The 17,224-nt window shown below is 42.4% G+C and overlaps 1 protein-coding gene across 1 annotated transcript in view; it reads right to left on the minus strand.

The window, feature by feature from the left end:
* negr1 (neuronal growth regulator 1) overlaps positions 1 to 16,883 on the minus strand; it is a 625,326-nt gene extending 608,443 nt beyond the window's left edge. The window contains exon 1 of the mRNA XM_060920136.1: positions 16,593 to 16,883. Within this exon, the coding sequence (XP_060776119.1) occupies positions 16,593 to 16,762 (170 nt within the window). The 5' untranslated portion in view covers positions 16,763 to 16,883. The remainder of the gene's footprint in view (positions 1 to 16,592) is intronic.
* Between the last annotated feature and the right edge of the window lie 341 nt (positions 16,884 to 17,224).

The following is a 17,224-nucleotide window of genomic DNA, read 5'->3' on the forward strand; positions in this document are numbered from 1 at the left end:
ATATAACAATCTCCTGTCCTATGCTTTTGACAGCTCTGTTGACGGAGTATACATCCATACGAGAAGCGATGGCAGCCTTTTCAACCTAGCTCGCCTCCGCGCGAAGACAAAAGTACGGAAAGTCTTAATTAGAGAACTACTCTTTGCTGACGACGCTGCCCTCGTAGCACACTCGGAAGAGGGGCTACAATGCCTCACCAACCGCTTTGCCTATGCATGCAGAGACTTTGGCCTAACCATCAGCCTGAAGAAGACAAAAGTCATGTGCCAGGACGCAAGTGCTAAACCAAATATCGTCATTGATGGCCACCCCCTTGAAGTGATCAATAACTTTACCTATCTTGGCTCCACAATACGAAGCAATTTGTCTTTGGACAGTGAGCTAGATAAGAGAATCGGTAAAGCTGCGACTTCAATGTCCCGCCTCGTTTCAAGAGTCTGGGAAAACTCTTTGCTGACTATACATACCAAGATGTTAGCGTACAAGTCTTGTGTCCTCAGTACCCAGCTCTACGGGAGCGAATCGTGGCCCCTCTACGCTCGACAGGAACGGAGATTGAATACGTTCCATCTTAGAAACCTGAGGCGCATCTTGGGCATCTCATGGCAAGACCACGTTACCAACAAATCTGTCCTCGAAACTGCTGGTATCCCTAGCATGTTTGCTCTTCTCTCCCAAAGACGCCTTCGTTGGCTTGGCCATGCGATTCGTATGCAGGACGGCCGTATTCCAAAGGACCTTTTATTCGGAGAACTCTCCTCGGGCTCAAGGCCCACTGGCAGACCCTACCTGAGGTTCAAGGATGTGTGTAAGCATGATCTAATGGTGATGATACACGGGGCAACTTTTTGGGCAATGTTGCCGAGCAATGTTGCTGGGCAATTGCGTTTTGACTCTTTTCTATTGAGATTGGGCAACATTGTTTCTTTCTGAATGGTTTTGATAATCTCTGGCAACTTTTTGAGATAAGCCAATCAGAACGCGAGTATCGAGTCATGTGACCTCCGGTGAGGTTCGGATCAGAAATTTCAAACAAATATGGCGGCCGCTCAGTGTCAGTGGAGTGAAGAGATGGAGAGACTCTTCATCTGTTTTTACGCCGGTAAGTTGTTATTTTAATATTCTATATGGAGGAATTTACCTCACCAAAGCTCTAAAAAACAACAGACAGCTTGATTAAATGGCCACAGCAAAAATTAAGACATCGATTTTTTTTTTAGCTAACTGTAAACTGCCGTTGCTAACTGTTGTTGCCCATTGTTAGTTGCCCTGAAAAGTTGCCCTGTGTCTCACCTAGTTGCCCGTTGCCAGCAACATTGCTCGGCAACATTGCCCAAAAAGTTGCCCCGTGTATCATCACCTTAAGGGTCTGTGACATCGACCCTGGCCAACTAGAGAGTGGTGCGCTAGAGAGAGGACGGTGGAAAGCTCTGGTGGCAAGTGGACTGCAGAGAAGCGAAGATCTAAGAGAGTCCTTGTGGGCGGAAAAAAGATCGCGTGCGCAACTGCGGAGGACTGTGTCCCATGACGATCTTACCAACATATGCAACAATTGCGGACGAGTCTGTCTATCCCGCATCGGACTATTCAGCCATCAAAGATACTGCCACTCCCAATTGTTACTATGACATTGTTACATTGTACTATCCATTGTCTCTCGAGACAGAAGGATGCCACATGATAACAATGAACATTATGAACAATAACGCAAGTTAAAACTACATAAATAATAAATGTGAACAAGATGGTAATCTATAGTTCAACAGCTTCAATTTCACCAATTCCGCATGTTTTTTTCCTTTAACATGGTCAACCAAACGTGTTCTTCCACCAGAACCGTACTTCACATCCTGATGGCACAAGATGCAGTATAAGCTTTCCCTGGTTCTTTTATCTTCCGTATGTGCTCATGGAGATATTCACTACCGGCTTTAAACTCCAGCCATCGCCAATTCCATGGAGTTTTGATGCCGTTTTCCTTGTCAATGTTTTTGACATCGTCGGTCTCACCGTCCTCCCTCTGAACGATGTCCCTCCGTGACGCGGACATACCGCGAAATTCTCCTTTCCAAAACCGTTGATATCGAAAGCGTGTTTAAAGAGCACAATGGTAAAACGAAAAGAACACAAGATTCGCGCCATGGTTTGTAAGCATGGCACAAATGCCGTAAACTGGTCTGTCATCGTCACAAAAGAAAAAAAGATACCAAAAAAAAATTACAATGTCGTTACAGAAAGAACAATTTGCGGTAGGCTCTTTCCCAGACTCGCCGGCTCGGTGACACTCGCTGTACGAGACTACTAGCGGTCGGGAGACAACAACCCCTACCCCCCCAATTTGTTATTGCAAAATTAGATGATTTACTAAAATTATATTTTTGGCAGCCAAATTCATGGAATTCCGCGGATCCGCGGATTTTTCACAGCCCTGTTTTACTCTACCCACATTCACTGGATATGAGCAATCGTGCATCCTGATTGGCTACTCTACTACTAGGATACGTCAGCTAATATACCGTGAGTAGAGAAAAACAAAATGGCGGAACGTGTTGATGAATCGATCAAGGACGAAATGAAAACGACTCGAAAACAAAACCCCAAAAATATCTCATCTCATTATCTGTAGCCGCTTTATCCTGTTCTACAGGGTCGCAGGCGAGCTGGAGCCTATCCCAGCTGACTACGGCTACGTTTACACTAGACCGTATCTGTCTCGTTTTCTTCGCGGATGCACTGTCCGTTTACATTAACCCCCCTGAAAAAGCGGGGAAACGGGAATCCGCCAGCGTCCACGTATTCAATCTAGATCGTATCAGCTCCGGTGCTGTGTAAACATTGAGAATACGCGAATACGCTGTGCTGAGCTCTAGCTGGCGTCTCATTGGACAACGTCACTGTGACATCCACCTTCCTGATTCGCTGGCGTTGGTCATGTGACGCGACTGCTGAAAAACGGCGCAGACTTCCGCCTTGTATCACCTTTCATTAAAGAGTATAAAAGTATGAAAACACTGCAAATACTGATGCAAATACTGCCCATTGTGTAGTTATGATTGTCTTTAGGCTTGCCATCCTTCCACTTGCAAGTAATAAGTGATCTGCGCTGGGATCTCACACACAGCGGCTCAGTCCCGAATCGTGGCTTGTTCACTTCACTCGCGCGCTGTGTGAGCTGCGCAGGGCCGGAGTGCGCACCCTCCAGAGGGCACTCGCTGTTCAGGGCGGAGTGATTTGGAGCGCAGGATGCCTGCGGAGCCGAGCGTATCCGCGTATTGGTGTTGCTGTGTGCACGGCTAACGGTTTTAGTGTAAACGCGAATCGTTTTAAGAACGTTAATCTGATGATCCGCTGATTCGACGGAATGTAAACGTAGCCTACGGGCGAAAGGCGGGGTACACCCTGGACAAGTCGCCAGGTCATCACAGGGCTGACACATAGACACAGACAACCATTCACACTCACATTCACACCTACGCTCAATTTAGAGTCACCAGTTAACCTAACCTGCATGTCTTTGGACTGTGGGGGAAACCGGAGCACCCGGAGGAAACCCACGCGGACACGGGGAGAACATGCAAACTCCGCACAGAAAGGCCCTCGCCGGCCACGGGGCTCGAACCCGAACCTTCTTGCTGTGAGGCAACAGCGCTAACCACTACACCACCGTGCCGCCCCCACAAAAATATATTTAAAAAAAAAAAAGCAACAAAATATGGGATGAAAGTATTTCATGGTAATAACATATCTTTTCTATTTTTCAAGAATTATTATTATTATTATAGCATTTTTCACAAATTGCTCTGGTCATTTCACCAGTTTGTTTACATTCCAAGCGGAAATTATTTTGTCGGATGTTTTGTGTAAAAGTTTTTATTTATCGAATTTGCAAAAAAAAATTAAATTAAATTTTTTAAAAAAGCTCCATTTCTGGGCGGCACGGTGGTGTAGTGGTTAGCGCTGTCGCCTCACAGCAAGAAGGTCCGGGTTCGAGCCCCGTGGCCGGCGAGGGCCTTTCTGTGCGGAGTTTGCATGTTCTCCCCGTGTCCGCGTGGGTTTCCTCCGGGTGCTCCGGTTTCCCCCACAGTCCAAAGACATGCAGGTTAGGTTAACTGGTGACTCTAAATTGAGCGTAGGTGTGAATGTGAGTGTGAATGGTTGTCTGTGTCTATGTGTCAGCCCTGTGATGACCTGGCGACTTGTCCAGGGTGTACCCCGCCTTTCGCCCGTAGTCAGCTGGGATAGGCTCCAGCTTGCCTACGACCCTGTAGAACAGGATAAAGCGGCTAGAGATAATGAGATGAGATGAGCTGAGCTCCATTTCTCAAAATCCAGTGAATGTGGAGAGAATAAAACAGTTATTCCACTCAATCTCGTCATACATATGATTTCGTGGAATAATTCTTAAATATAAGCGCTGATTTAAAAGTATAGACAGTGGAGTTAAATATCCTCGGATCCCTCCCACGCTGACTGTAAAAGAAATAAAAAAAGAAGCATCATTACATATCATGCTGCTCGTCACACAAGTGCCTTATATCCAAAACACTTAAAACCGTGACTCGACACACACCAACCAGTTCAATCACTTTTATTCATCCTGCAGGGCTCCGAAGTGGCCCCGTGTGACAATCACACACACTTAATGCTTTATCTGTTGCTTATATTTTGACAAAGTCCTCTTTACTGTCAGTACAAAATAAAAACAGGGCCTGAGTGTGATTTCAAAAGTGGCACTGATCTCTCGGGAGCGTCCGAAGCGTGAAAAATACATCGATTAATCAAAAGGAAGGAAAAGAAGTGATGGAAAGAAAGCGCAGCCCCTACACACACACACACACACACTGATATGAAGTGCTGAAGTGGGCTGCGCGAGCCAAAAGGCCAAAGAGCATCAGGGCCTCTGAGAGCACATCCTGACATTAATGGGGAAAGTGGGACAGTCGTGACCGGCCTATCGACAGCATGCAACACACCCACTCTCATCCCCTCCTCTCTGCAGACAGACAGAGCCGAGCCCGCTCTCCCGCCGCTCTCCCGCCGCTCTCACACTCCTGATAATGAAGTTTTAAAATGTCACACTGGCCTGCATGTGAATATTTATTTCAAATCGCAAGGGAGAAAAAAAATGGCGTCCGACTCTGTGGGCCGAGGACTCTGTCTCTAAACCCTGATACGCATCTCAGGTCTACGGATCGTCCTGAGCGGATGCAGTTGTGCTCCTTTCACTAATTCCACAAATAATATTCAGAGAACGCTGCTCAGGTCTCTCATTACAGCCTCCGTGACCAGGAAAAACAAACGATATTTGGGAGCTTGAGCTCCACTTGGCCTTCGGTCATGCCAAACGATGCTTCAGGAGGCGACGGTGGAACTCAGTGAAGAGAAACTGTCGAGAACACAACTATTATACACCTGCATTTAATTTAAAGAAAAAAAAAAAAAAACACCAATCCGTGCGGTTAGAGGAAAATAATCAACCATGTTCCTGCTAGTACAACCCAAACTGTCTCATTCTTCACATATCAGAGCAATCTGCTGATTTTTAATTATTAAACAAACCCGACATACTTTTTATCCAGGTACAGTTAAAGAGGCACGACACACTTCAATGTGTTTTTGAGCTGCAAATTAAATATGACAAAATATACAATTTTTAATTTAAAAAAAAAAAAAAAATCAGCATTTTCTTGGTTAGAAACAGATCAGATCTACTGCCACCTACTGGATGCAATCATCCCGACGCTTACAAGGCCGATGCTGATGTAGAGTCGTCAATCCATCGATCAATCGAGACAGACAGATGCATAGATAGATAGATAGATAGATAGATAGATAGATAGATAGATAGATAGATACTTTATCCATCCCAAAGGAAATTAAGGCCTCCAGTAGCTTATATGTCTCACACACACACACACACACACACACACGCAAAAAAAAAAAAAACCTCACAAAAGAATCCAAGACTAGAATTAGTACTAAAATATATATTTTTAAAAAGAGAGGTTGTACGTAGGGGCTAATATAGCCACTAAAAGAAAAAAAAAGACATCATGAATTTATTTCAAAAATAATTTTAAAGAATGTCTAAAGCTAGCCGCACACTACGCCGATCCACATGGTACCGAACCGACCCATTTCAGAGCCGACTCCCGACAGGGCACGCACATATCCCCGACTAACTCACGACTGAAAGAAAGCAGAGGTTAATATCTTGGGCCATTATTAAAAAATGTTCTGTTACCGGTCCACCGGCCGGGTGAGTGCCGTTTGTGCGGGTGAAATTTTTTTAATGCCGGTTTTTCGACATTTTTTTCGGGTTCGTAAATCTAAAATCGAACTTGACATTTCCGCATTCCCACTAAGGCTCATCCTAGCCAGCCATGACAAATAAGTAGCCAGCCGGGCGGAGTAAACACAAAAACTCCTGTGCACGCAGTTCCCAGGATTAAATGTATTTTCCACAGACCATTTATTTATTCACTTTACTCAAATACAAAGTAAAATGGCAGTAAATCTTCTTTCTTTTCTTGCGTATTGCATCATGAGGCGTTCCTGGCTTGTAAATCTCTTATTTTCGGTGCAGGACACATTCACGCAGCTGAGCATGCGCCGAGTGCGCGCGCACACCGCATGTCGGGGCGCGGATCTCCCTTGATCAACGGTTCAGTTTGACATTATTGTCAGTCCGTTCATTTTTCGAAAAGATAGAAGTCACATGATCACGAAATATCACGCGTTATATGCGAAAGATATGATTGGCTATTGCTAGCGACTCTCGCCGATCAGTCTGGCTCCCGATTAGTTTTTCGAATCGGCTGTGAGATGAGTCGGTACCATCGAAAACTAGTCTTTACGCCTGACTCGCGACTTCAGTTGGCTCGGTACGCTGAAAATCGGCGTAGTGCGCGGCTAGCTTAACACCCTCTAATCAGAAGTGGGCGGACCTCCACCCCCAGCCCCGCCCTTGACTGGGAGACTCGAGACTTTCCGCGCTCATTTTCTCATTAAAGCCAATCGAGACTCATCATTCACAGGACTTGAGGTGATTTCTCACCCCGCCCCCCTCCTCAGCCCCTCCCTACCAGTGGGTGGGGTTCGGCTTCAGGGCTGAAGTTACACTTTAAAGTCCAAGAAGACAAATTCTAGTAGCGACAAACATTCTTCTTTCTTTTTATTCTGTCTCTTGAAACAAGAAAGGAAAACATTAACGTTACAAATAAACCACAAAGCGCTGGTACTGGAGACTCCTTCCATAAATGTTAAAAAAAAAAAAACTATCCTGAGCATAACAACGATTATACACGTTTCTTAATCTTTTTTTTTTATATATGACAGCGCTGTCATATAAATGATCACATTTTATACCAGAATCTACAGTAATCTATAGTAACCGTATCATAGATTTTAATATCATTAAGGCATGATGCTACTGTACATTTTCTTTTCCAATATTGATGCTAAAACCTCGAGTATCAGCTGATACCGATATCAAACTGACAGTTTTCTTGAAAAAAATACTACTTTTTTTTTTACTGAAGCACTTCACAGTAAACTCTCTCACACAAAAAAAATCACTTACATCGTAAATATTTAACAGTTATTCCATAAAATCGAGTCGTACATGAGCTGATAGCCGCTATAATCCATGTACGATGAGCTTGAGTGGAATAACTGTTTCATTCTCTCCACATTCACTGGGTTTTGAGAAATGGAGTATTTTTATTTTTAGCAAATTCAATAAATAAAAACTTTATCCAAAATGTCTGACAAAATCATTTCCGCTTAGAATGTAAACAAACCGGTGAAATGACAGGAACAATTTGTGAAAAATGCGATAATAATAATAATAATAATAATAATAATTAGGGCTGTAACGATATGCGTATCGAAATCGAAATCGCGATACGCAGAGCCACGATCCGTGTTGCGATACAAGAAGGCAGAATCGCGGTACACCCTTTCAAACTTCTCCTCAACCCAAAAACAGAGGCGCTTCCAAACTACAATTTATGAATACTTTACTTTTTATTTAAATTACATTTTAAACTTACTTAAATTACTTTTTTTTTATATCCATTAGTAAGTCGTTTTTTCGCCGACCTGCGACAATCTTCTGCGAGTCACGCAACATCCACACTCGCCACTGGCAGAGCATTCGTTTCTTTTAAGCGGTCGCCATTCTGGTTGCGACGCGGGGAGCGAATCTGTAAACAAGCAGCTCATTGGCTGGCTAGGTGTGCCACAAGCCAATCACAATCACTTGACCGGAAAGGCATGCAGTGTTGCCAGATTGGGCGGGTTTAGGTGCCTTTTGGCTGGTTTTGAACATATTTTGGGGTGGAAAACGTTAACAATATCTGGCAACACTGAAGGCATGTCTGCTTGGGCGGAAGCCTTCTGCGGCAGTTACATTTTGACACGCGAGCAACGTTTCACCATAAAAATTCCGTAATTTCCATCTGTTTTCCGCGATCACAGAAAATCATTGGCCCTATGAGAGTGAGACAGTGAGAGAGCCTCCCCCCCCCAAAAAAAATCTTAACGGATTTACACGATTTGGAAAAATGACTTTTTCAGAACCGAAAAAAACAGAGCTTCCGGCTCAACAGTATTATTTTGAGAAATAAAACAATCTTTGGATATACATTTGTTCATTTTTGCATACATATTACTCATTCTCTGCAGTGGTCTGAATTATTTGTTATTAAATAGTTAATGTAAGTAAGTAAATGTTAATAAGTCAAATTTACTACTTTAAAAATACATTTTTAAAAAAATCGTGGGTGTATCGAATCGTGGGTCAAAAATCGCGATACGAATCGAATCGTGAGTTTGGTGTATCGTTACAGCCCTAATAATAATAATAATAATAATAATAATAATAATAATAATAATAATTCATGAAAAAAACATTTTTAAATATACATTCTTACCATGAAATACTTTCATTCCCTATTTTGTTGCTTTTCTTTTTTGTACTGTATATTTTGGGGTTTTGCTTTCGAGTCGAGTTTTTATTTTGTCCTCGGTTGCTTCAGCGACACGCGCCGCCATTTTGTTTTTCTCTACTCACGGTATATGAGCTGATATCCTAGTAGTAGAGTAGCCACTCAGAGCGCGCGATTGCTCATATCCAGTGAATGCGGATAGAATAAAATAAAATATATATCGAGGATATTACACGGTGGCGCAAAGATATAAAGCATATCTTCGAGAGGCGAATGTACACGTCACGAGTGAGCAAAGCGAACAGGAGAAAATATATGTTTTCAACACGAGAAGATAAACTTCATATCTGCGAGCCAACATGTGATTTTATTTTTATCATCTCAACACATTCGCAAAAAAAAAAAAGTCCCCAAATTTATCAAAACAACTCACTTGTTGATTTCCTCACGAGTCACATAATGAGGTTTGTGTCACGGTTTTGGTTCTCCGTGTCCCGGATGGAGCTCGGATGAAAAATACGAGTGGTGTATTTCTCAGTAAAACACTTGCGTCTGTATAATATAATATAATATAATATAATATAATATAATATAATATAATAAAATCAAGCCTTACCTAACAAAAGAACAAACAGTCAATTCTCTTTATATGTAAACACTCCCAGCTCCAGAAACACATTAACTCCATAATGGATGTTTTCTCTGATATCTGATCCACTGGGGATGGGATTGGGGTCAGCTCTCATTTTTATAAAAGCATATTTATGAGGCTGTGTTCCAGATTTGCTTCGAAACACCACAGGATGATTATTTTCCTCTTATTTGTACAAGTCATCGTGCTAAGTCTGCACTCTGTGTGTGAGAGCGAGATCCTGAGTAAAGTCGCACCCGTGCTGCTAACGTGAAGCCCCACTAATGACTCGGGTGAAAATGTAAATTGGTCACTGTATATTTTGAGACATCCATCAGTCGTGCAGAATCGATTAATAGTCCGAGAGTTATGTCCTGAAACTCGGCGAAGTCTCTCTGCTACGGAGCTTCTGCTAATGAGGAAGAGAGCCAGCGTTTCCTTCCAGCCCATGAGAACATGGAGGGATCCCTGCTCATGAATTCATATTCGCTGCTCCAATTTAGATTCTGCCACTGATGCGTTTTCGGTTAATGTTAGCTTTTAAGATGGGCTTACTCAAAAGAAAAAAAAAAAAAAGTGCTCTTATATTTGAAACTACAGGTAAGAGTTAAGATTAAATATGAATCAGTACCATTTTGTGATGAAACTGTGTGTTTTAGTGCTCGCTCATACTGATAATGAGGCCTACTGAATATTAAATCAGTCAAGATCTCCTTTAACGAATCAGGAAAAGTACTTACGCTCTCCTTACGTCAGAAATCGGTTTGAGGTAATAAGGCTCTCTTTTTCTGTCCAGTCGGATCCTTCGTTTACGGTTCACCATCATTGCTACTGTATTTGTCGAGAGCTCTCTGATGACATCATCACTGGTGTTCTGTTCTACTGGTGGAGCGTCATGGCATAATTCACATGACTAGAACTTTAGTGAACATCGCATTACGTGTTCAGCTGCACAACTCACAACCAAACCACTCATATATTTCACCCGGGACATGGAGAACCAAAACCGGGACGTAAATCTCGATACGTCACTCGTGAGGAAATCGACGAGTGAGTTGTTTTGATAAACTTGAAGATGTGAAGTTTATTTTCTCGTGTTGGAAAACTCGCATTCTTTCAGCCGAAATCCATCGCGGATCTGAGCGGCATATTTAAATAATATGTGGTCTATCAGATATATTATGGAATCAATTTTGTGCCAAAATGTTCATACAATACTTCTGAAATATCAAACAAAATCGACAAATTTAAAAAAAAAAAAGTCATTTTTTTTAGACTGGCAAACAAATTATTCATGCAATCGTGCAAAATATCAGTCTATTACTCTTCAGAAACCTTTTATTTTTGTTCCGCGTCTTTCTCAGTTTTGTTTGACGTAATTTATTTTGGTTGCGATTCCAGCTTTCTCGTTTGCGCTCCCTGACTTTTTGCTTGCAGTTTTGGCACAAACTTCCCGTGTGGGTGGGCTGTCCAGGAATGCATTCCCATTGGCTAACTTGTGTTTGACTGACAGCTACGCTCAGCCATTCCCTACTCGGATTCTGGCGGACTGTTTGACGAGTGACCGATCCATTGACGGTAAACAAGGATCGAGTGGACTTCAGTGGCGACTATGATATTGAATTAATTCAACAAAGTGTAAGTGCGAGCAACTTTTAATTGCACAGCGCAAGAAAACTGGGTCCGTGGCTCGCGGCCATGTTGTGACGTCAGCGGGAGAACACGCTGCGGTTCACTGGCTGTTCTACTCTGGTTCTACTCAATGGAAATGGCGCATGAAAACGCCGGTGAACTCTCTAGTGCTAGCTCTTCCTCTTCTGGGAGTCTAGAATTGTGTTGATCTCTTCCGAATAGAATCTATGATAGCCTACCCTCTTTACCCTTTGCCTCTCGTTGCTAGGCGGCAGTTACATGAAAGCCGCAAGCTTTCACAAGCAAATACATGACTGATATCACGCCGACTTTATGATTGCATTTATGATTATCATGTAGAATCTATAGCTCTACGTACCTTTATCTTATGTCGTTTCACAACACATGTTCTGACAGGAGGACTGTCTTTGGATCCGGCATAGCTACTAGTAGACCCCCTCCGGAATACTGGCAGTGTTGCCAGATTGGAGGAATCCCGCCCAGTTGGGAGGTTTCAAGTGCATTTTGGTGGGTTTTGAACATATTTTGGGCTGGAAAACGTCAGCAGTATCTGGCAACAGATACTGCTGACGTTTTCCAGCCCAAAATATGTTCAAAACCCACCAAAATGCACTTGAAACCGCCCAACTGGGCGGGAAACCTCCCAATCTGGCAACACTGTGTAGGCACTGCTGATGGTAGTAACACACGTTTGTGCTGAACTGAAGACCCAAGAGATTCTTTTAAGCTGGGAAGGGTGTCAAAACAATCCAAATCGAAGTGTTCAGAGCACAGGACGGATGTTGGTGAGGGCTCCCACTTGTAACGAGTGCGCCTGACTTGCTTCACCCACTTCGCATGCAGCTCGGGATCTCTGGGAAACTTGAATAAACTTACCCCATCCTTGTGGGTTTTGGAGCAAAAGCCGGCAACACAACGCGAAGGCATAATAACTAATATATTATATATATAAAATAATGTATAATAATAATACTAATAATGACAAACTGAACACCTGTCGCATCAACAACAAAACTGGTAAGTTAGGAGGAAGGTTCTTTCGCTGACGTCATATAGCTCCTCCTCCTCTTTCGTCTCCTGGGTGCTGCAGCCCCGTCAAATTTGCCCAAATAGCCGCGTTTTTTTATCATAACTTGTAAAATAGGCGCCTTCGTGAATTAATATATGGATCATCGGGAATTACTTTTTATGTTATAAAACATCGCCAAAGATGTCAAAAACTTGTCATCAGCACTTTAAAACATGAGCTAATTTTATCCCTAATCTATCACCAATGATGAAGCCTGTGGCGACGGTGGCAAGGAAAAACTCCCTCAGACGACATGAGGAAGAAACCTCGAGAGGAACCAGACTCAAAAGGGAACCCATCCTCATTTGGGCAACAGCAGACAGCATGACTATAATATTAACAGTTTTAACATGAAGTCAGCTTCATTGATGTTATAAACTCTTCATTGATGGAAACCTGAGGGCAAAACTGTTCATGACAACTGCAGTCCTAAAGTTAGCAAGCCATGTCTTGAATATTGAACCATGCAATATCGTACACCATATTCAACGCTCATTCTCCATTGGGTAGAGTGATGTAATACACGTAGGATAAGCGATATGCTAACAACATTGCATGCTATCAAATAGGGCTGTAACGATATGCGTATCGAAATCGAAATACGCAGAGCCACGATCCGTATCGCGATACAAGAAGGCAGAATCGCGGTACACCCTTTCAAACTTCTCCTCAGCCCAAAAACAGAGGCGCTTCCAAACTTCAATTTATGAATACTTTACTTTTTATTTAAATTACATTTTAAACTTACTTAAATTACTTTTATTTTTTTATATCTATTAGTAAGTCGTTTTTTCGCCGACCTGCGACAATCTTCTGCGAGTCACGCAACGTCCACACTCGCCACTGGCAGAGCATTCGTTTCTTTTAAGCGCTCGCCATTCTGGTTGCGACGCAGGGAGCGAATCTGTAAACAAGCAGCTCATTGGCTGGCTAGGTGTGCCACAAGCCAATCACAATCACTTGACCGGAAAGGCATGCAGTGTTGCCAGATTGGGCAGGTTTAGGTGCTTTTTGGCTGGTTTTGAACATATTTTGGGGTGGAAAACGTTAGCAATATCTGGCAACACTGAAGGCATGTCTGCTTGGGCGGAAGCCTTCTGCGGCAGTTACATTTTGACACGCGAGCAACGTTTCACCATAAAAATTCCGTAATTTCCATCTGTTTTCCGCGATCACAGAAAATCATTGGCCCTATGAGAGTGAGACAGTGAGAGAGCCACCCCCCAAAAAAAAAAAAATCTTAACGGATTTACACGATTTGGAAAAATGACTTTTTCAGAACCGAAAAAAACAGAGCTTCCGGCTCAACAGTATTATTTTGAGAAATAAAACAATCTTTGGATATACATTTGTTCGTTTTTGCATACATATTACTCATTCTCTGCAGTGGTCTGAATAATTTGTGATTAAATAGTTAATGTAAGTAAGTAAATGTTAATAAGTCAAATTTACTACTTTAAAAAAACATTTAAAAAAAAATCGTGGGCGTATCGAATCGTGGGTCAAAAATCGCGATATGAATCGAATCGTGAGTTGGGTGTATCGTTACAGCCCTACTATCAAACCAAATCAACGAAACCTCCTAGAAGGGAATAGAATATGTGTTTTTGTTCCATTGAAAAAGCGTCGTGTATGTAATAATTCCTGATATTTCACTCTGATGACGTCACTCCCAGTGTTTTCCCACTGAATAGACGAGCGTTGTCAAAATAGTGTTTTGTTTTTTTTTTTAGTGGACGTGTCCATACAATATAAAGAGCATTACAGAGTGGTGCAAAGATATGAAGTTTATCTTCTCGTGTTGAAAAATATATCACTCGAAGATAAACTTCCCACCACTCTGTAACATCCTCTCTATATATGATGTGATATGATCTATGATCTCTGCAATATCCAGAGTTTAAACTCAGATTTGAGTTCCATCGCTGGATCCGGACTCCATCTGTCCATCCAACGAGCCCCGGTCAGCACTGACTGCTGTCAATCACGTGTTCGGGATTTCACGGAGAACGAAAGCAATCAGACGCACTCACTTCACTCCATTACCTGCATTAATTCTGACATAAACGAACAGACTCAGCTGATGACTGAAATCTGTCCATGTGAGCATTGTGCCTTAAATCAAAGCCTCTTATTGGTCACAGTATCATCAGAGGCATTTAAAATGCTAATACGCCTCAAATGGTAAGGATTAATGATCAATTAATCAATCAAGCCATCGTTTAAGCATCGGCTCAGTGAGCAGGAAATTCACAGCTCATCTCAATCTCTTATTGAACTCAAAGCTAAAAGAATTAATGCACTTCATTTAAAAAAAAAAAAAAAAAACACACACAAGAGCCCGAGGAAGCTGCAGAGTGAGGAACACGCCCATCATCTCAGAATAGTTCTCATTCGATTGTGTTATTTTATTTTACATTCAAGCCATGATTTATCATGTTATTCTGACGACGTCACAGAAGTGCACGGATTATGATGAGGATTTAATATCACCAGAGTGGTCGCTGCAGGGTTGCCAGATTGATTCCACTCTTTACAAGCAAACGTCTCCTCGCAACTCCTCCTTCCTTGGATTAAAAAGTCATTAATATCATAATCATATAATCAGCATGAATGATAATTTAATTCTGTACAAAATAAAAGAAAGCACGGTTGCCAGATTGAGTTTAAATATCCCAAAGACTATACATCATCCCAAATTTCTTCTAAACTAAACTATATCTGTGACGGATCTGGTTATTTGTTTCCACAAATGATAAATGGGGTTTTGAGACTTCTGAAAATTAAAATAAATCTCAAGGGGGGAAAGATTTTGAAGCTGCACCCGATTTAGGAGGAGACACCTATCTGATAATCCTTATCTGAAACCCAATTTACTTTGTAAGATTTGGCGCTTTTGGTTGAACACCATCCCTGAAGTGTACAGGTAAAAATGAGGATGATGATGAAGATAGAGAAGATCCTGTCTACTGGAGCAGATATCTTATGATATGAATACAGTGATAGCTACAGGGTTGCCAGATTCAAGCCAACACTATTCTCCTTCTAAACCCTCCTTGGATTAATACCATTAAATAAAATCTGACTGTTTGTCTGATATTTTAATTCTGTGCAGATGGTAATGTAGGGGAACCATTCCAAAAAAAAGGAAGACAGTGTTGCCAGATTGGATGAAAACAGCTTAAAACAGTCACAGCTGATGATCAAACACCCCAAATTCATTCTAAAGTCAAATATATCTACAATCCACAAAAGGCTATGTGTTTCTAGAGCAATGTGATTGAAATTAAACACACACGAGGTTGAAGAAGAAGCTGAAAAACCTCCTAATTTCAGAACACACCCATGAATTTATAGCAGCACAAACTGAATCATTAGATTGTTTGTTTAAAAAACTCCCAGAAGTGTATGGACGAGGATGAGATTTGAACAGATCCTGTCTACGCAAGTCTCTTATCAATTGATCACAGTTGAAGCTACTGGGTTGCCAGATTGAATCAACCATTTGCAAGCCTATACCACTCCTTTTTTTCCTCTCTCCCCCCATCCCTGCTTGGATTAAAGTCATTTAAAAAACATCACTATTGCTACAAATGTAGCATATAAAACGTTTACGAGAACAATGGTCATGGTTGCCAGATTATCTGGAACCCCTTGGAAACTTGAAGTCATGCCAGACCAATTGTCATGAATCAGATCAATAACAGGCAAGGAATGCTGATGAATGAATGAATCCAGGCTGGATTAAAAGTGTTGCCAGATAATTAGAAACGATCCTGCAGTACAGTCAACGCACATATGTTTATGTCCAAGTAGGACACAATCTGGCAACCCGGTTGAAATGGCTGATTGAACCTTTTCATAAAAGATTATTTTATACTTTAAGGTTGAGGAGTGAGTTTAGAGTCCTGTGTTGGGATTTTAGTGCTTGAATGTCGTGCACAGTGAGTTTCTGGGAGGAGGAAATATAGTAAACAAGCAAACAAACAAACAAACAAACAAACAAGAAGAAGAAGCAGGTTCTGATCCTTCAGTCCTGTTATGCAATCAGTTCAAGTGGGACTGGGGATGTGAGATGAGGAAACTTGGAAAGTCTGAAATGGTGCGTTTATGATGGCAGGGGTTGCGCAAAAGTTTTGGCACCCCCTGGAGGAAGAGGAAGAAGAAGGAGAAGAGGTGAGCACTACAGTATAAACAAGTCCAAAGTGCTGAAAGGGGGTAGACATGCAGTGGTGATGTATTGGGTTGTTTGTTACCCTAAAGGTGTGTGTGTGTGTGTGTGTGTACCTGAGCAGCGCCGTGTCCCCTTGCCGGCTCACCACACTCTCACTCGAGGCATAGTCCACAGTTTGTCCAGCTGGCAAGCAGGAAGGCAAAAAGCAGCAGAGGCTGAGGATGATCGCGGTGAGCCACTGACCGGAGACACACGCATCCTGCACCGCACTCATGATGTCCATCACCGCGGGCTGAGTGCTCACCACTGCGCCGCAAGCACAAACAACAACAACAACACCAAGAACAAGGCTCAAAAACAAATTAATCCTGCTTTTTTTTTTCTCCCCCCTTCCTTTCCTTTTCCTTTCCTCCGCAGATATCAGCGTGGAGCTCCGAGCTCTTCCTTCTCCACCAGCTTTGTTTTGGATGCAGTGTGTGTGTGTGTCTCAGCCGCCTCTTGCTCTTGCACCATCTAGCGAGCGAGACCAGCAGGCTCTCCTAACCCGTTGCCAGGCGCCCGTTTCCCTGGCAACATGTTCCCTGGGGCTCTGGAACCCATTGAGCGCTGCTACTACGGCATTTCCGGTTTTCATTTCACTCACAAAATAAAATGCACTCTGATCTACGGTACACTAAAACTCTACCATTCTCACACCTGATTGGTTGATTAATTTTCTGACAGCAGCTGCAAAGGTTTACTGTAG

Source organism: Neoarius graeffei, chromosome 4 (assembly GCF_027579695.1).
Source record: "Neoarius graeffei isolate fNeoGra1 chromosome 4, fNeoGra1.pri, whole genome shotgun sequence".
NCBI lineage: Eukaryota > Metazoa > Chordata > Actinopteri > Siluriformes > Ariidae > Neoarius > Neoarius graeffei.